Source organism: Aquila chrysaetos, chromosome 25 (genome assembly GCF_900496995.4).
Source record: "Aquila chrysaetos chrysaetos chromosome 25, bAquChr1.4, whole genome shotgun sequence".
Lineage (NCBI taxonomy): Eukaryota > Metazoa > Chordata > Aves > Accipitriformes > Accipitridae > Aquila > Aquila chrysaetos.
Window position 1 is genome coordinate 11,308,479 of NC_044028.1, and position 20,780 is coordinate 11,329,258.

Sequence of the window (20,780 nt, forward strand, 5' to 3'; positions counted from 1 at the left end):
ATATTATTTCCAGTAACTCAATTCACAGCTTTGGTGTTCCTTTGTTAAAAAGTATGGAAAGCTGCACAGTCCATGCCCTAATGTAGTTTTTAATAACGTTGAATGAATGAGTTTAGATTTATGAAGATTCTCTTGGAGTGCTCTTTCAGTGCACTAGGTCTTGGTATTCTAACAAAAAGTTACTGTTTTCTGTTGCTTTGAGTTTGATAGATGCTAGATGCTATTAATAATGTGATGGACTTTCTCATTTTTACAGAGTAACTCCTAATCAATGCATACAAACAGTACTACCAAAAAACCCACAAACAACCCAGGTGGTCATCCCAGATCATTCTAGAGTGTTGTGATTTGGAGTTTTGCCTTTATTAGTCAGACTAATAAATCTAGATTTTTGTGGATGAGGGGGTGAAAATGTAGCTGATGTCTTTGAATCATAGAAATTTGGAGATGAATTACAAAAAGTGGATGGAAATGACTTCTCCATGATTGTGCATTGCTCTTTTGTTATTTAATAAATTCAGTTTTTTGCTCAGTTTTTTGCTCAGTTTTGTGGACCAAGATGTTGAGTTTGGTGAACAGTTTTTGTTTCATGTGTATAATCAAATGTTGTCAAATGCATGCTGTAAAAAAAAAAAAAAAAAAAAACAAACCACAAACCAAAACCAACCAAACAAAAAACGCCCCCCCTAAAACCAACCAAAAACCCGCAAAGGGAATTGTTTCAGTGCTCTTTTTCAGTTACATTAACTTTAGGGAACACTTTTAGATACGGCAGGTATCTGAGGTAGCCTTTTAAGGTTCAGGCAGAACTACAATTTTTCTAATACTCCATTTGAAATGTTAAGTTGCTTTGTTGGTCACTTTGATCATTATCTAAATCACTGGAGGTAGTTGCTTTGCAATTCTTATACATAAATATGATTCCCTATTTTAAGTTTTCTCTTTCCTCCTCAGATCAAATCGTGCTCTTATTAATGTTTGGATTCCCTCAGTCTTTCTGCGTGGAAAAGCTGCTAATGCATTCCATGTTTATCAGGTAAGTGATACATCTTAACACAGATCCTGTGTAAACGTTTCTGACTGAAATGGCACATTTTAGTAATTTAAAGATCTCAGTACAATTTCATTAGAGGTCAATTAATGAACAGCAGCAGTACCTTAATGTATTTTCATCCATAGGATTGTCTTGATTATCCAAATAGCATATTTTGAGGGTTGGCTTTTAATATTTAAATACTTTAAAAGCATGCTAATAAGATGACTGCATTGGCTGGGGTGTACAACAATTCAATATTAATCAGTACTGCCTTCTTCAGTATGCATGTACATATTCTGTTTCAATTTTTGGGATATCAGTGACCAGAAATGTTGCTTGACAGAGAGAGAGATGTGGCTTACTGTAGTAGCTCACTCAGAAACATTTGGAATGGTGCAACAAGCCTTCACTATGTGTCATTGGATGTGTTCACAGTCTGTTCTGCTTCAGCTGGGTCTGAATTTAGGGGTTTATGCTCTAGCCTGCCTTGTAGTTGAAGCATTGAAATCCTATACTGTTCCTTGATTCCTGGATTCTTGGTTTCAGAGCAATTATACTCTCCATGGATAGAATGGCAGGGCAAACTTTAAACACTCTATAATATGCTGTCCCAGGCTGTTTGTATTTCTTTATTTGTGGATTATTAGCAGCTGCAAAATTTTTCTACTTTTGTTTCAGCTCTCAACAAGATTTCTGAAGCGTTTTAACATTCCTCTCACTCTGAATGATGATTTTTGTAGAATTTTGAATAATTTATGAAGTGTTGACGGGTAGTTGAAAAATACAGGAAAACACCTACCTTTCGGCCAGTAAAAGAGAATGAAAAATAAGACTTTAGCTAATGGAAAGAAAAGCTAACAATACTGAACAGTTAGTAATTTGTTCAAAAGCATTGAATAATCAATCAAATTCAGGTGCACAAGTGTTTGTGGAAACATAACTTGTTGACAAGTGTGATTATTTTTGTCTTTTTGGCTCTCACATACTCCTCCACTCTGCTGTCACTGGTTACACGTTCTCAAACCCAGTCTGCTATTGCAGAAATTCGTAGAAGCATCAGTGTCTCACACCACCACATCACTTGTTACTCTAATGATGTTGCAGTTCTGTGACCACTAGAGGAGCTCTGGTTCCTCCTGCTCGTTTCCTAGGTCGCTCTGTGTTATTCTTTTCATCCTGCTTTGTCATTTCTTAGGTTTCTCTTGTTCCTGTCAGCATGCACCATTTGCTTTCCACCCCATCCACCATTTCCTCACCAGGTTGGTTAGCCTGTTGGCAAAGATGATCTTGTCCCACTCTATCAGGTGGATTTCATCTCTCCCAGCAGTCCTTGATCCTTAGAGACAGTCCCATGATCATAAAAGCCAAATCTATCAGTGGCACCTGCTGTGCAACCAGCTATTGACCCACAGGATCCACCTGCTCCTACGCAAGCCTTTTCCCTCACTGGCGGGATCTAGAAGACCAGCTGGGCCGCTATGCACTTCATCCTTGTCCCCAGGGCTGTTTAGTCACCCTTGATTTGGTAATAGTCTTCTCTGGAATTAATGTTGCTGCCTGTGTGGATGAGCAGCAAAGTAATATTAAGGGGTACCTGTTGTGTACTATTTAAAAAGCTTTGAGTTTTACAAGTTCAGTCTTTCCTCAAGCATTTTTACATCTAGACTGTTGATCAAGCAAAAGTTGAAATGTGATGTACCCCAGTTTTTTTTTTCTCCTGAAGTTGCATAGACATTTTGAGTTTCTGGCAGATAACTGAAAAATAAGACAATTCCAGAAAAATATTTGGTATCTGAATGATGAGGTCTTTTGTGTTTGCAACAATATGACACTCGAATTTCTACATTCCCTTACTCTTTTTTTTTTGAGTTGTGTCTGCAGTACAGATTGAAATGAAGGCACCCAGTGAATATCCTGATAATTTTTAAGTGCATTTCTGACTGCTTAGGCCTGGCACACTTGTTAATGATGGTGAGAAATGACATGTTAACAGTACTGTCTGTACAGCATTAATTTTGTGTCTTTTTAATGTTACTGATATCTGCTGTTATGTGAAAGACAGAAGAGGGGGAATATGACCCAATAGTTGATCTTATCTTTTCCTGATACTCAGGAAAGCTTATGTGGATGCAATGAACTCAGTTTTATGTGAAAAGTTAACATAATTTCTAATTACCAAATTGTAAGCATGAATTGTTGCAGTGGGAGACTTATTGCAAAGAAAATCACTCTAAAATGTTTTCTGTGTAAGTTGTGAATAAGAAGTAAACTTAAACTATGGCTTTCTCAGGTGTGTTTACTAATGGTCTGTTGCTCACACAGGTTTTCCTCATTTGGTTGGTTACTGAGAAGTAGAAACAAAACAATTGTTGCAACTGCTTGTGGATAAGCAGAGAGTTTAGCTATAGGCAGCTCTTTAGTAAGAGGAGATGCTGTGATACATGAAGGAATGTGAGAAAACCTGTCTTTGTATACTATTAAAGGTTCTTAAGTTCAGTAGTAACACTATTACTGCATAGTTTGGCCATTTTTTTTTTTTTAAATGCTGCCAGTTTGGAGGTCCTGAGTGGTTAAATGGCGAGAAAAAATGTAAGAAGAAATGAAAGGAAAGCACATAAGCACATCTCCGTGTCCTTTTTTCAAACAGATAATTTGTGTGTATTGCAAATAGTTGCACTTTTATCAGCAATTTTAGTTTTAGTATTTGCTTTTTCAATTGCATTCTATTTGGTTGAATGGGAAGAAAGAATCCTTTTTTATTATTAAACTTGCTTTTTTATTTTGAGTTTTGTTAGTGTCGTTACTACTAAGACATGAACCAGAAACAATTTATTTGTAAGGTTGCTATCTAATATGCCAAATCTTTTTTTTTTTTTTTTTTTTTTTTTTTTTAGTAGTAAAGTGCTTTTCACTAAGGTATAGTAGAACTGGATTAAAAAACATTAATTATTTTAATAATTTAATTTATTTTTAATTTTACTTGTAACTTGATATCAAACAGTTACTAAAGAGTTCAAAACTTCTCATGCATTTTGATGGTACATAACTATGCAAATGGCATTATGAAAGCTTGGAAAGTATGCAGAATTCATATATGCTATAGATGTTCTGCACGTTCTTTTTCAATAGGAAAAATATTGAGATAAACTAAACTTCCCAATTTATAAGAGGTTCAGGGCTTTATCCAAAATCTGCTGAGGTGAGTAGAGGGTTAGATGTTGCTCTCAGTTTGCTCTGGTTAAGGCCCTACTACAGTGACTTGAAAAAAATTTAGGGGGTATGATTGTGCTTTTGCACCTTACTTCTATTTATCATTGGCATGGCTTTTTAGAAAATATGTTGTGCTGGTACAGAGTGGATTTTAACAGACTTCATCCATTACTCATCATCAGTGGAAAACAAAGAACTTGTGACTGAAGGCTAAGCCTCTTGAGAAGAGGAAAAAAGGAAGCAAAATACCATTGCAAGATTCTAAAAAGATTGAAAATTCTAGATTTACAAGAAGACAATTTTGAGAATTTTATTAAGTTCTTTATGTCTACAATATATACACATAATGTTGGGCATCCATAGGGTGCGAAATTCTGTTTATTGGTATATGTATTTGAAAAATGTACAAGTTCTTTTGAATATGCTCTGTTCATTATCTTTTCACACTAGCAATTTACGGGACATACGTAAAGTGGAAAGTTAGAAGCGTCTATCTAGAATAGACATAGAATGTCGGTCATCAGGCTAGTTTGTCTTTCATTACAGAACAGCACAGAATATCATACAATACCTCTGGTGAACAGTTGTATATTTGCTCAAATTTGTCTTTTAATCCTTAAAAAAAAAAGCGAGCAAGAATTACCTTTAGAAGTGACCTAAAACTTCTATAATTCTTACTAAACTTTGATCTTGGTACCTACTGAGATCTTTCCTTATTGAAGAATACATTAATGGCATTCCTACCAGTTTTTGATCTCAGTAACAGGAGTTGACTGGGAAGAGTATGTGTCAGCAAATAACTTTGTTTTCTGCTACTGTGCACGTGAAAAAAAGAAATTTTCCTAAATAGACATACACTCTGTAGCATAGCACTATGATGAAACACTTGAAGTGATTGCCACATCTCTGATCAAATATGTAGTTATGTGCTTGCTGAATATATATTCTGCATTTTATAGCTACCAGGAAAGCATTAATTTTTAAAACTTCAGAATAGCCTCAATAACAGCACTGTGCATTTATCTTGTTAAATCTCTGCCAAAACATGTGCTCCTGATTACAGGGGATTTGATTCAGTGTTGAAATTGTGGAAGAGGATATTTAACAGGCTACCAGTATGTAATGAACAGGCAAGGACTGGGAGTGACAATTAGGATAAATGACTAAGCTCATTTCTGAGAGTCCTCTTATTCATAATAAACATTATTTTTGCTGCTTTATCATTTATTTCTCCAATGGCAGAAAATTAAAATGCATGTATAACTCTTGGTATCAGCTACATGAGAAATTGCTTGTAGTATATCAATGTAAAGGAAAGTAGCAATATTGCAGAATATTCATATTGTTGAGATCGTTACCAACATCTTTTGGAGTTCAGATTTCTCTGCGAGTACTTGAGTAACCGTAACTTGAGATGTAAAAACTGACTCTTGGTTGTGCTGGTTAATTCTGAGAAAAAGATGTGAAATGAGCTTTGGAGAAAGTTAAAATGTGCCAGTTGGAACAGGCAAAGTTTGAAACTTTGGGTTTGGGTAAGCATAATTTTTAGATATGCTAAATACTTATGACTGTATTGGAAATTAGCCTTAAGATGCTTAGTCTGCCTGAAAAGTAGATTGCATGCGTAATACTATTAAGGTAAGATGTTGCTGCCAAATGAAGATGTTACAAAAGGGCACGGACCTTGATCATTGCTTTTCCAAATGCAGTTCATGTAAATGTGTTTCTAACATTGCTTGATTTGTTCTGCATTTTCAGTTATTAGAAAGCTAAAGAGATTGTCCTCCTCTCCCCTCCTGTTATGAGCCACCTTGTTAACCTTTGCTGATTTGAAGTTGTGTATCTCTGGAGCATTTCACTTGATGGAGAGAGGAAGACAGTGTGCCAGTGGAGACTTGCTGTCACATTTATGGTTGATGCACTTCAGAATTGTTGTGCCTCTTCTGTCCCTTTTTGCTCATAAATGCATATTTTCTAGCAGAAAATAAAACTACTGTGTATTTATCATGTGTCTTGCAAATGACCAAAAGAAGGTGGAAAGAATTGCAGAGCACCTCAAATGGTTCAGAAAAGTATGAACCTATCAGTTCCACAGTATCTGTCATCTTTTTTTGTGGACTTGTAAATACTTCTTAAGAATATAAGAATTAGGAGAAATAAATCTCGGTACCTGTGCCTCTTCAAAATCAATGCCAATTTTGCATTTGTGCTTCTTAAACCAGGAAAAGAAATGAATGACATGTTAATTTGCATATCAGAAGGGCCTGACCTGGACAGGATAAGAATAGACTCCAGCAGGAGTTTTGTTATAGTGCCTACTTTTTAAATTTTTTTTTTTTTTTTTTTAATGTGATGCAGATTTGTAATGCTGTTTTGAAGGGTGTTTCAAAGCATTTCTTTTTGTGTCATATTAATATTTCGGTGTGCTTCAGATGTCATGTTCAAAATCAGTACATCTTCCATCCTTAAAAAAACCCAGATCTTATTCTTCAGTGAATATAGAAGCAAAAGTTTCCAGCTCCAGCATACTTGTCGCATAGTTTCAAACATCAAGTACTTTCTTTAATTTCTGTTAAGGATTATGGATTCTGGACAAGCTCAGAAATCAGGTTGTGGACTTTGAAATCAAGCAACATTTTCTAATGAATCCTGTTAAATGTGGAAATTTTAATCAGACCTCTGTATTTGTAGAGTTACACTGTACTCTTGCAGTAATATTTAACTGGCAGAATTTACTGGTTATGAATCTTAGGAATTTAAAAATAAGGTCTAGAAACATAGCCAAATTTTATGCTCAGTTTGAATGACTGAGTTCAAGGGGACAGTTGTGAGCAGATTAATCGCTGCTCACAGCTTAGCACTATCTAATACTGCCTTAAAAACTAAGAGCCATAGACTTACATCATTCAAATGTGGCTGTTAGAACAATTAGGTGGTGTATAAATTTTAGTGAAAAAGCGATTTAGAATTGGATGTGCACTTAAGTGCAGTTACTAAGTTCAATTAAGAAATATTTTTTCACTTGTTTTCTGAAATATCACCATTTCACAATAATTGATGAGCTTTCAGATGACTACAGTAAACAAATAGTGACTATAATAAATAAAGAGAAAAAATAAACGTTGTGATACAGAGCTTTTAACATTAATTAGCCATTTAGGGCTTTGTTTTCTCTTGTACTGTGAATAGTCCTCTGACGACAAAGATCCCTACTGAGAAGAGGTGGCTGTAAGTGTTGGGGAGCTCAATTTTGTCATTCCCTAGGGTATCATATGGGACTGAAAGATGGGAAGACTTCATATTTCTAGATGGGCTACTAAGTCATGGTGTGGAAGGTGGTGTTCCATTTGGTTTTCAGTGATACAGCGTAAAGGAGGGTATGGAGGTTTCAGAGAATTGGAGATCTAATATTTTGCTGCATGAATGAAGAAAATGTTGGAAAAATAAAGAATTTGGATTCATCAGGATTTGGATATGTTTCTGGAATAAAGGGAGTTTTCAGAGGAGGGATGATTTTAAATGCAGGACTCTGTTACTGGCACTTGAAGATCATAAAATTTATAAACTGAGAAGCAGAGGAAGGTTTACATCTAAAGAAGAGCAGGTGTTTGGGATCAGAATAGGAATTTAAATAAACTAAAATTAATTAATTTAAACACTGTTGTAAAAGGAACAACAAAAGCAAAAATTCACTACTGTAATATTTAACTATAAAAAAGAAAATGAGGAAGAAATGAGGAAGCTGGTTAAAAAAACTAAAAGGGACATCTAAGATGGTTTGCAGGCATAGTGGGGAGACTATTTAAAAACTTGGATACTGCTCAGAGGAAATGCATAACCTATTTTTAAAAGAGAGAAAAGAAAAACAAGAAAAGAATGACTAAGCAGCAGAATAAGGAAATTTATTAGAAGTAAAGAAATACAGTTAAAAAAATAAAGAATTTAAGTAATCTCCAAAGAAAAATAGAAGAATGTACACATTCTGGAGGAAAAAAGTAGAGATACAGTGTTACAGGCTCTTTACAACTTTCAGAACGCATAAAATCTACTGGTCTCTTTTGTACGTGTCAGGAAGAGGCCACTTGCTAAAGTCAGTGGGACAAATACTCAAGCAGAAGAAGAAGGTCTCAGAACATAAAACAGTAACAGAAAAATGCATATTTTAAAATCTAGTTTACCATGGAGTTGTTATGGAGTATTCCCATTCTGGATTATTCCTTGTGGAGAATTAGCAGATTGTCTGTTTTAAATGAAATAGCAGAAGATCTTATTGAACAAATAAAGCATAAATCTCCACATGCAGTTCACCAGGAATTCAAGGGTGAAATAGCTGAAAACTGGCTGATAAATAGAAGATTTTGAAGTGGCTAATCTGACACAATTTTTAAAAGGGTTTAGGGAGATCTAAACCCAAAGTTGTTAGAAATCATTAGGAAAGGCATAGAAAAACAGAAAGCTCTATTACGCTGTGTATAATCTCTGGCTTGTCTGTGTGCAGTTCTAGTCCTCGCCAAAGAAATGTATCAGAACTGGAAAGAATACAGGTGAAAAATGAAGCTTTTTGATTTGAGGAGCGTATTAGAAATTCTCAGGCTGCAAGAAAGACAACTGAGAGAATATGATAGCAATCTTTCAAATCATGAAAGACATGGAGAGATTTTTAACTGTTTCAAAATGCAAATGGAGCATCCATTGAAACTACTAGCTGGCAGTCTCAAAACAAGTGTGTGACAGTGGTTTTCTCATCATGTAATTGGGGTGTAAGACATCTTGCCACAGAGGTTGTGAATATTGAAAGTTTACATGTGTCTAGAAAATAATTGTGCTTACTAAATTGAAGAAAAATCAATCCAAACACAGAAACGTGACTTCTTTCTCAGGAAATCCCTGGATAGCAATATTTTGGAAGATAGGCAACTTTTCTGGATAAATATCACTGTACCTTTTGTTCATGTTTAAGTGTAGTGAATAAAATACATTTCATAATTCACCAAAGAATTTTCTGAACTATTGAAATCAGTATACCTTGCAGTAATAGTACAGTGGAAGAAACGTGGAGGTCATGGTGTAGGATTAACTAAACATGAGTTGCCCTTGTAGTGCTATGCTAAGAATGACTAATTTAGTCCTAAAATGGAAATAATAGGTATGATTAGGAAATCTCTTTCCTTCCACTAAAGTTTATCTTCTATGCATGGCAAGCTCAATCTAATGTTTTCAGAAGCATATCGCCTCCCTTTATACTTGCTCAGCTTTGTTTTGCTTCAGGTTTATATCTCAACTACTGTCTTGCCATTTATTAGTGCTGACAGATTACCAGTATAATTAATTTTGCACCTGAGTAGAAAGATTAATTAGATGACCAGTTGATGTCCTTGTTATGAATCATCAAATACTAAGGATTATTTAGACATTACTGGATGAAATCGTCTGGGCTGTGACGAGTTCAGACTAGATTATCATAACAATATCTTCTAGCAAGACATCAGAACAATTACAGTTATCCACTTTGAGTCCAAAAGAAGCTTCAGAGGTTTATTCTCTTACAAAGTTTGTGATGGCTATTAGTAAGTGGTAAACTGAGTAGTTATAAGCATTAAAGGACCTAGCCACATATGCAGAAACTAATATATTTTTTACAAAGTAACAGTTAAGAAAGCCTAGTCCTTTAAACAGATAATTTAAATATTAGGAAGTTTTGTAAAATCAGGGTTATGCTGGCAAAAGTCTACTCTTCTCTTATAAACGTCCTGTCTTCTCTAGTTAACTAGTTGCTTTCTGATGACTGCTATTTGTGATCTGTGCAGTTTGATGCCCATCTTTTTTGTGAGGCAGATGCTGCTCAGTCAGCCTACCATTAGAAAATAATTTCTTGTCTAGTATATTCACAGGAATAAAGACAAAATCCAGATCAGACTAAAAACAAATTTTTGCATTTACCTTTTACCTCTAGATGGTGATAGTTAGTTGCAGTTTCTTTACTGCCTGTGAAGCAAGGTGATTATTGCAATAATATTATTTTATCATATTTCTCAACTGTAGAGTACCTTGTTATTTTCAGCGTACATATGGATACCACTTTCCTGTGAAGTGTACAGCAAATGCCATTGGTCATGCCTTTTGTTGCTATAATTACCAATGCTGACACTTAAGATAATGAAACCGAGATTTTGTGATTCTTAAAGTGATATCAATATTTAAATGGCTGCTGGCAAATCTACCTTGTTTGCAGAGCAGTAAACATGTAAGTAAATGAATAAGATTGAAGATAAACATGCTAATTGGACAAGACTGTTGTTATTTGCATATGAATAGCCCTCCCCCCAGATTATCATCAATAAACATTCTTTTCTTACAAGAATTTTATTCCTTTGACTCTCTTAAGTCTTACTGTTTAATATTGACTGATATCTTTTTCTCATAATATGTCTTTTTATATTCCTTTAAATGGTGTTATGTTTTTTCTCTCCACTTCCTCTCTGAAGGAAGAGCAGTATACCTTCATACGAAGGGGCTATTCACAGTACCTGAATGCTGCTGTTTAAACAGAGGGAAGAATTTTCACAGAAATGCAACATAAAAGAGGTGGAGGAGAACAGTATCTGATACTCAAGTGTCTTTGAGGGGGAGGTGCCCAGCAAATTCTTTGGGTGAGAGATGAAACAGTGGAAGCACAGTCTGGGTTCTGCCACATGTGACTGTTGACCTTTAATTAATACATGAGCCAGCATAGGCTTCTACCTTTGATGAAATACTAAGTCTTAACAATGGAAGACAATGGATTGACAGTTAAAATAGTTGAAAATTAGGCAACAAATTGCAAAAATTAAACCCAAAGTTGAATGTCATTTCCCTGATGTATGAGGAATTGGATTACTTTAGCAGCTGCAGCACTAAGCAGGCAGAAAGGAGCAAGAAATAATGTTCTAATGATATTCCAACTCAGAGCAGCTCAGGGCAAGTAGAGAAGAAAATGGCCTGGAATGGTTGCGAGAATATGAGACAAAGATAGGGCTCATGGCATTTTGAAAGAGAGTGGTTTGAGGGTGCATAAGCCCAAAAGGTTGAGTATCCCACTTTTTCCGTAATGGGACCTGAGGATGTGTCAGAGAAGCATAAGAGTAGGTAAAGGAGAAAAAATTTTAAATAGCTGGGATGGAGGGAGTATACAAAGATGAGATTAGTCCTTGAAAACTTTTATAATTATTTATTTTACTAAGGGAAACCATAATTGTCGTGGTTTAACCCCAGCCAGCAACTAAGCACCACGCAGCCACTCACTCACTCCCCCCCCACCCAGTGGGATGGGGGAGAAAATCAGGAAAAGAAGTAAAACTCGTGCTTTGAGATAAGAATGGTTTAATAGAACAGAGAAGAAGCTAATAATGATAATGATAACACTAATAAAATGACAACAGTAATAATAAAAGGATTGGAATGTACAAATGATGAGCAGTGTAATTGCTCACCACCTGCCAATCAACACCCAGTTAGTCCCCGAGCAGCGATTCCCCCGCCCCCCCTCCCCCCAGTTTATATACTGGGCATGACATCACATGCTGTGGAATACCCCTTTGGCCACTTTGGGTCAGCTGCCCTGGCTGTGTCCTGTGCCAACTTCTTGTGTCCCTCCAGCTTTCTCACTGGCTGGGGATGAGAAGGTGAAAAATCCTTGACTTGAGACTAAACACTACTGAGCAACAACTGAAAACATCAGTGTTATCAACATTCTTTGCATACCGAACTGAAAACATAGCACCGTACCAGCTACTAGGAAGACAGTTAACTCTATCCTAGCTGAAACCAAGACAATAATACAACTTAATACATTGATGTGCTTATAGAAATGCTAACCTGGATGCAAAACATACTAGGAAAATAAAAGTAGAATTTTGATTTTCAAATTATTTCATACTGACTACAGAAAGAAGAAAACAATTTATGTCCAGTAGATAGAATAAATAATAGTTATCTTATTTACAGACTGATTGATGAGATCCTCCTTTCCCTGGCCAAAGCACCCAAAATATTTTAGCCGGAGAAAAAGCCAGCAGTTCTGTAATTTTACCTCTGTTCTCCTCTGCAGAACCTTCTTTCACTGCAGTGGTTGTCATGCGTTGCAATGACTGTCTCAGTTCAAAGTGCATGTTTGTGAAATGGTGTTAATTATTTTGGGGTATTATAAATAATATTTTGCTGTCAAAAGGAGCTAATTATGTTATTGAGAGAAATCTTCTGTGCTGATTTGATTTGTATTAAAAAAAGATATTGATTTCATCCAGCAAAAGTGTAGGCATGCTGCTTTTGTTCTTTAGTGTCCAGTCACTTTAGTGCTGTTTTGGTGAACAGAAACAGAACTGTAACTACAGAAACACAGTGAGCATAATTCTGCATGCATGTAATTGAATGGGTAGGCCTGAAGTGCATGACATTTTTCTGTTTAGTAGAACAATATTGGCTGTTTTTAAGGTTTATGGTGTGCATTCTCTCATATATTTGCCACTGTATTGTTCATTTTTACGAACTGTATCAAAAAGTTGAAGATCTAACATAACAAAATATAGTATTTGTAGTCTTTGTGCAAGTGGATAAAATGGTCTTATTGAGATAAAAGCTTGTTCACTTTAATTCCTGTTATGTCTCTGTACGTAGAAAGGCACACAAAAAGCTGCTCATACCACAGCTGAAAAGTTTCATTGTTCCGTTTGTTTTTCACTATGCAGAAATTCTTAAATTGGATCATTTTCGAAGTGGGAACCTAACCATAAATGCAGTCCTGCAGCTGTATCAAAATATAACTTGCATTTGTATTCATTTCTCACACTTCGAAGGTAACTTTGGAGAATTCAGCTTGAATTTATATTCTAAATGGAATCCCATTGTCCCCAAGTAAAGTAAAAAAATGTAACTGGTTCTTCCTTTTTGCTATACACTTCCCCTTTGGATTCATACCTTTTACTTCTATATGTTTTGAGTGCAGTAATAGTTTTGATAAAAGATTCCTAAATAGATTGAAATACATCACTCATCTCAGAAAAGCACACTATGAAATAGGATGAAAAGGTAGTTCTAATCCCCTGAAAACAGTTATTTCTTAAATTGTAAATTTTGATCAAAATCTTTTTTTTAATTTAGTGTTCCTGAATAATTAAGATGTACATTAAAGTTGAGTTAGTTTTAAGAATTTTTATAACTTTATTATCGTCATAGAACAGTATTTGAGAAACAGAACAAGTAGTAGTTACAGAAGCTCATCCCAGAACATGTCTGCATCCCTGGTTAAAATGAATGCATTTTCTTCTTTCCACAGAAAGACTATGCAGTCCTTTTTCTTAGATTACGTTAGCAATACTCTACAAAAGTACTGGTGGTTTTGTTTTATGGAAATATTGCGGGTTGTAAGATTTGTTTAACCAAATGTTAAATTAATGATTATTTGGGAGTTGTTGCAGTGAATATTCCAGGCTTCTATAATGTCTATAATACCAAAATCAGTAAATGTAGAGAAACAGTAGACAGATTTTATTGATGTTAACAAGTTTTGCTCTATGGTTCAGAGCACTGAAATTGTTTCTATTCAGTTTCTTTTCCCCTTTTTATCATGGAGAAATTTAACAGACATTCTTAAACAGGGGGTTTTTGTTTGGTTTGGCGGGGGGTGGGGCATGTTCATTTTTTTTTTAATGGGAAACTTACAGTGGAGGCAGTGAAAATGATAAACTGGGTTAGGCAGTTGAGGAGAACTTTTAATGCAGATGAGATCTTGTCTCCTCTTACTACCAGCTCTCCATCAGTAATTCTGAACTGGACATTTCCATCTTGTGCTTGATGTTCCCTCTCTGTAGTTGTAGCAGAAGACTATGTCTTTATGCTGTTCAGTAGATTACTTTTTGTAAGAATAAAGAATAAATTACCCTTACCTTTAAGACTGGTAAAAGATAACGTGGATCACAGTAAGATTAAAGTATTTTAGAAGATAATTTTAGTAGTTCAGAAGATAATTTGGGGACATTGCAAGTGTTGCAGTTTGGACCTGGCATGAAATTATGATTGTTTTATGATTATATAACACAATATATAATTATTTAAATTGACTATTTCGAAGGCAAAAGGTAAAGGAGATGCAAGATTTTGTTGGCAGATTCTGGCTGTAAGAAGGGGAAAAGCTGAAATGCTTGCAGTTTGAACTTCATCCATATCATCTCCTTGCATGGTTTTTCTTGGCTTTTCTAACCTAACAAAGTCTTAGAACAGGTGTGTCAACATAGGTAGTTGGAGGACCAGTCTGTTCTATGTAATTTTTTTATTTATTCCAAGCTTACTTTGTCCTGTCTGCAGCAAAAAAGGCAAACTTAAGCACATAACATCTCCCTCCCTGTACGATCTTGTCTCCCACCCCCCCAACAATGTTCAAATTGCCAGTCTGAGAAGATGCATAAAATCCATTTAAGAACTGTCATTCATTCATTGGTTTATCCTGCTGAGTACTAGCAATATGCCTCTTAAGATATATATGTTCTGTTAGCATGAGCAGTTTTGATTATTAATCTTCTCATCCTTTTTTATCTTAATCTGTTCTATCTAAGCAGATACTCCTGTATCTGAAGCAAGTATTCTCATCTTACAGAAACATTTTATACCTTCTTTACCAAGCATGAAACTCTACGTAAAAATTAAACCATCTCTACTAGGTCACGTCTACTTTCCTTTTTCTTGCTGTACTGAATACTGAAGTACTGAGGGTAAAACTATGGACCAATGGTACTCCAAAATTATTTAAAGTGTTATTTAAAAACAAATGTCAAGAAAACTTTCACCAGTCAAGCTTAGCTGAGTTAACATTTAAAAAGTAATGGTCCTAATTTGCATGTTATGTTTTTGTATTCATAGTGATTGGGTTGTCTCTACCAAACCAGTTGCTAATTTTTCTTGTCACATGCTTGGGCATTGATTTGAAAGGTGTAAGTAACAAACAAGAGGATCTCCAGAAAACCCTTTTTCATTAGTGAGGGAAGGGAAGTTAGAAATAGACTAATACAGTAGAAATACAGAAATGCAGAAATAATAGTCCCGTCCGTGTCCCCCCCCCCCCGATAATGCTTAGTTATGTGGCAAATGCCACAGTAGCTTCCTTAGTGTAGATCAGTCTCTTTTGCATTCCCTATACTGCTCATCTTTTTTTTTTTTTTTTTCCATGCTTATAAGAAAAACTATGACCCGATCTAGCATAGGACCGATTCTTTACAAACTTTCTCAGTATTCGTTATGTCATTTGAAGTGTTCTGCTGCTGAAATGTTCTGAGTTCTCTTGCATCTTGTGCCATTGAATTTTATATGTGGTTTAGTAGAGTTTCACTGCTCACCTTCCATTAGCATTATTCTCTCCCCTTCTGGCATTTTTCTTGCCTCTGGAATGGGACATGGACTCACGGGGACTTTAACTTCAGCAGGTTTGTATTTGTGGAGCTCCCATCCACAGAGTTCTATGGCTAGAATTCATTTTTTCATTATGTATTCAGATCATCCTACCAGGAAACTTGAGCCATATTTGTGGGGAAGATTCAGGAGTAGCTTGGTTTAGGGAAGTTCCTTTCTGATGCTTAATCTGGTATTTCTATAACCATGAATGTCATTGCAACAGAAGACTATCTAATATCCCATTCAGTATCTCTTTCTACCTAGAGTGCTTGAGAGACAAAAAGTGAATCCTAAATATACCAATCTATATTTTGCATCCAAAAAGAAAAACACGCACTTTAGACTTCTGCAGACCTGAAGAACGAGTGTTGATTATAGGCATTTAATCTGTGAAGGTAGGAACTGGAGCAAGTTGGAATTTTGGCCTTTGTCCTTCTGCTCAGGCTTTTTTACATAAGGAGTGATGATCTATGTCAATAGTTACTAGTCTGTTACAAGGATTTGTTAACAGCATTTTTGACTCAGAACTGCTTAAAGATTCCTTAACCTCTTAAAGAAACTTTTGGTTCAAAACCAGTACCATGGGAGTAGAGTTCATTCATTTCAGCATACAATCATTAAACTAGTGCTTTCAAATCGGTTCTCAGAAGTTTTTCAGCATTTCAGTAATATTAAGTTAGCAGGTAGTTGGCTGAAAAACAAAATACTAAATTACTACTGTTTTTGCTATTTCTCTTCAAATCTTTGACTTCAAACATGTTTGTTATGAGAAAATAACAGATTAATTCATTATATATACTTATTAGCTGCAATTTTTCTTTCAGCTCCTGTAAATCATAGCTACAAAAAGGTTACCAACCAATCTTTACACAGGAGACTCAATTGGAAAGTGCTCCTAAATTACAAGCAAAAGCTACTTAAAACATTTTTTGATATAAAAGAGAATATTAAAGTAAAATCTTTTGTCTACAATCAAATAAGCATTCTAACAGTGATTTTGATTTGGTCTGTAAATTCTCATTACCTTGAAAATTACTTAATTAGGTTAGGAAGTGGATGGTCTCAGGAAGACATGGGCATTTGAAAGAAGGTGTAGTGATTTGGAATTGATTTTTAAATTGATCAGAGAATGAGCCTAAAAGTAGTCCTTTCAACTTTCTATAACATGATCTTAAAATACTGTCCTGTAATTATATGTCATATGTTAAGGTATTTTCAGTAGTAGAAAGTAGTGTCGCTCTACGGTGCAGCATGATAATTTGGGACAAACATGCACAGAAGTATATTTGGCAGCTACAAATTTCATTGATTTCCTATTAAAAGACTGTGAATGAAATTGCAGATACATTGAAGATGATGGGAATAGTCCTAATGACATTTAAGACAATTTCAAACCATGCATCTCAAGTTGTTTGATTTGGTAGTATTTAAAAATTTTGCCTACAAAGATAATTGTTCCCTGTTATTCCTGTGCTTAAGTTGTATGGTCTGTGTTTGATTTAAATGAGGATAACTGTATGCCTTATATGACTAGACTAGAATAAGTTTATACAAGCAGTTTTATATTTAGGATTTACTTTGTCTGATTTCCCAACTGAATTTACATTAAGGGTCGTGAAATACCTTGGCTTGTGAATAGTAGTATTCCCTGTTGAGATAATAAAACTTTAAATGCGTACTACATCATGAACTTTAATATGCCTTTCATACTCTATTATATGTCAATAAATTCAATATGGCACAGGGCTCCAAATGTTGCATTTTCATTTCTTACTGTCTAAAAGAAATCAATATCTATGTACATAGAAGAACAGGAAGAAATTCTTTAACAGTTTTATCTAAGAAATTAATTACATTTTTGCAGTCCTTAAAAATTTGAATTACAGTTTACTGGATTCCTTAATTAGTTAACTATGGGTTACAGCTTAACAGGTAATATTGAACTGCATGATTCACCAAATCACATGTGCAAAGATAACTGCTTAGTTAAATTAGGTTTTCCATATTAAATAACTTGGTTAAAAATAATTTAAGCTTTTTTGTCATCCCCACCTCCCATAGAGAAGCTGAAACATGAATTTTGGGAATGTATAAAAAATTTCAAATGATATCCTGGTTGAAGTGAGAATAGGCAGGGAGAGAGGTTAGAGCTGGGTTGAATAAAGGGTATTTAATATAGTTTTTACTACATTAAATGAATTGTATTGAAATTATGCAAAATACTTGAATTTCGTATTTGCCTTCATTTTCCTTCAGAGGTGTACTGAATTGTTAAAACAGATGGTCCTGTAGGTGTTTAATTATCTTTACCCTGGCTGTATTTTCAAAATGAAAAAGAAATCCAAATACTTCTTGCAGACTTAGAGAGGTTCCATCATTACACTATTTAAATTCTTGTTACCAAAACTAGTTGAATTTTTGTTTACATGCTATCCTGGTTTCAGCTGGGATAGAGTTAATTTTCTTCCTAGTAGCTGGTATAGTGTTATGGTTTGGGTTCAGTATGAGAAGAATGTTGATATCACAGTGATGTTTTCAGTTAGTCTAAACATTACTTAGCAACAAGTCAAGGATTTTTCAGCTTCTCATGCCCAGCCAGCAAGAAGGCTGGAGGGGCACAAGAAGTTGGCACAGGACACAGCCAGGGCAGCTGACCCAAATTGGCCAAAGTGGTATTCCAGACCATGTGATGTCATGCCCAGTATATAAACCGGGGGAGCTGGCCTTGCGGGGGGATCGCTGCTCAGGAACTAACTGGGCGTCAGTCGATTAGTGGTGAGCAATTGCATTGTGCATCACTTGTTTTGCACATTCCAATGTTTCTATTTTTATTATTGTCATTTTATTATTGTTGTTATTATCATTATTAGTTTCTTCCTTTCTGTTCTATTAAAACCATTCTTATCTCAACCCACAAATTTTACTTTTTTTCTGTTCTCTCCCCCATCCCACTGGGTGGGGGGGAAGTGAGTGAGCAGCTGCATAGTGCTTAGTTGCTGGCTGGGGTTAAGCCACGACACATACGCATTTGTAATTCCCACAACACTCTGAATCTCTTTGTATTCTTAGACATGCTAATTTTGGAATTATAGTATTAATTTTTTGTCATTATCATGAAACGTGATGAAGTACAATAGTAACCAAGAAATATGCTTGTTATTCAATAGAATCCAATATTATGAATACATGAATATTTTCTGCAGCGAAATATTATAATTTGGCAGAAGTTGCATGGTATCTGCATGATACATTGTATTTTGTTGCAAGACAGAAGCCTCCTATAAATGTGAGAAACTTAGGTGTCAGTAGAGATAAGAGGACTTAAGGACCAAACCAAAGGTAGGCTGCATAAGCTGCTTTTGTGGGAGAAGACATTCACTTGACATCACTGGATCTCTGAAATACCATGAGGCCTTAGTAAAATTCTGTTTTTTCTAAGGACTTGGCAAATCTAGAGGAGAAGGACCATGTTAATGTTTCAGTCATCAGGAAAAGTTACAATTCAGTGTTGGAATTGGCCACATCAAAATCCAAATTTCATTTTTTCCTAGTATTCACAAAAATACAGTTGTTTCTGCCTGCTCTTTGTGCGATGGTTGTTGGTGTTGCTTTTTTATGTAAGCATTCTCCTGAACTTGCCTGACAACTTACTAAATTACTGGTTTTTATTGGAGGAGAAAGGCAGTGCACTGTTATCAGTACTATTCCAGCTTAATTTGTGATGCAAAATACTGAGGTTATTAACACACACACGAGAATGAATGAGCTACAGATTCTATAGAAGCAGCTAAGGAAAAGGTCACTGGATCTTGAGTTTTGATGCTTGGATTATAGTTTCTGACTTGTGCTATTTCAGCACTCCTTGAAACTGTGGGTTCATTTCTGTAGAGGAAAGGTTATTCCCTAGCAATGAATGAAATCTCAGCTTTCTGTAAGTATATTTCACTTCTGCATGAAATTTTCCTAGAGCACATGAATATTTAGCTTGTAATTGGTAATATGCTCATGAAATAATTGAGTGGCAAACAAAAACAGAATCACAAAAACTACAGCTGTGTTAAATTATACTTAATGTCCTATACAAGCAGAAAGAATGAACTGTGTTTATTTTCCAAACAATAAAATCTCTAGTTTAGTTTTCAATGTAAATTTTTCTTAAAAAGTAAATTAAGTCTCATACTTTGGATAAAATTATGTTTTGCAATTCTGATGCTACAAAGCTAATTTACAAAGTTGAAAAACTGTGTTGAGTACATAGAAATCAATTTTATAGTGGTATTAAATTATTTTTTCCTTTGGTCACTGGCTAGTAGAATATGCTGGAAACCATGGTAACAAAAAGTGCTACCATGGTTGCCCCAGAGTCATATTAAAATAAGCAAGCTATGTTTGTCTTGATTAATATAATAAAAAGAGAGAAAAAGAGGAGAGAGAAGAACGGAGAGAATAAGATTAATGACCCATACAACAGAAACAGCAAATGTACAGTCAGAGATGTATCTATGGATAAGTGATCTTGGAACTTCTGGTACCGTTGCATCATGAACGGGAAGGTGTTAAGCCATGAAGCTTTAAAGAGTGAAGGCGATATATTAGTTCAATGGTTTGTCTTTCAATTATTTCCTTTCATGTCTGTATTTTCCAGGTCTATATTAGGATAAAGGATGATGAATGGAATGTTTATCGAAGATATGCAGAGTTCAGAAGCTTGCATCATAAATTACAGAATAAATACCAGCAAGTGAGGACTTTTAACTTTCCACCGAAAAAGGCCATTGGGAACAAGGTACTTAAAAGAACTAATAGTATCAGTAAGAGTTGGGGAAAAAACCTTTCTTATTCACGCATTCAAAAAAAGAGATGACTATCGTAAATATTTTTTACACCTGCTACTTTTATACAGACTTTGCCCTCATCAGCTGCAGATTGACTGGTAATGTAGTTAATGCATTGATTTTTCCACTCACTGGAAAGAAAACTTTAAACATTTTTATTAAATGAAATATTGATGACCTACACAGTAGGCAAATGCATAAAACCCCCAAAACTGTACTGGACAGCTGTATATGTAAAATGTAATCTCTACTCCATTCTTTTCAATAAATGTCAGCAATTA

At 35.1% G+C, this 20,780-nt stretch overlaps 1 protein-coding gene across 8 annotated transcripts in view; it reads left to right on the forward strand.

Moving 5' to 3' along the window:
• The window catches only part of SNX29 (sorting nexin 29), a 116,989-nt gene that overhangs the window by 67,110 nt on the left and 29,099 nt on the right, over nucleotides 1-20,780 (forward strand). For 4 of the 8 annotated variants that reach the window (XR_005931398.1, XM_041120108.1, XM_041120107.1 and 1 more), the window contains exons 18-19: nucleotides 955-1,036; nucleotides 20,310-20,450. Coding sequence is in view for 7 of the 8 variants with exons in the window: in XM_041120108.1 (XP_040976042.1) it covers nucleotides 955-1,036; nucleotides 20,310-20,450 (223 nt within the window). In the remaining variant the exon portion in view is untranslated. Of the gene's footprint in view, nucleotides 1-954; nucleotides 1,037-1,714; nucleotides 1,823-2,905; nucleotides 5,980-6,011; nucleotides 9,414-20,309; nucleotides 20,451-20,780 lie in introns of those variants that run through there. The other 4 variants (XM_041120111.1, XM_041120112.1, XM_041120113.1 and 1 more) reach the window with 4 other exon arrangements.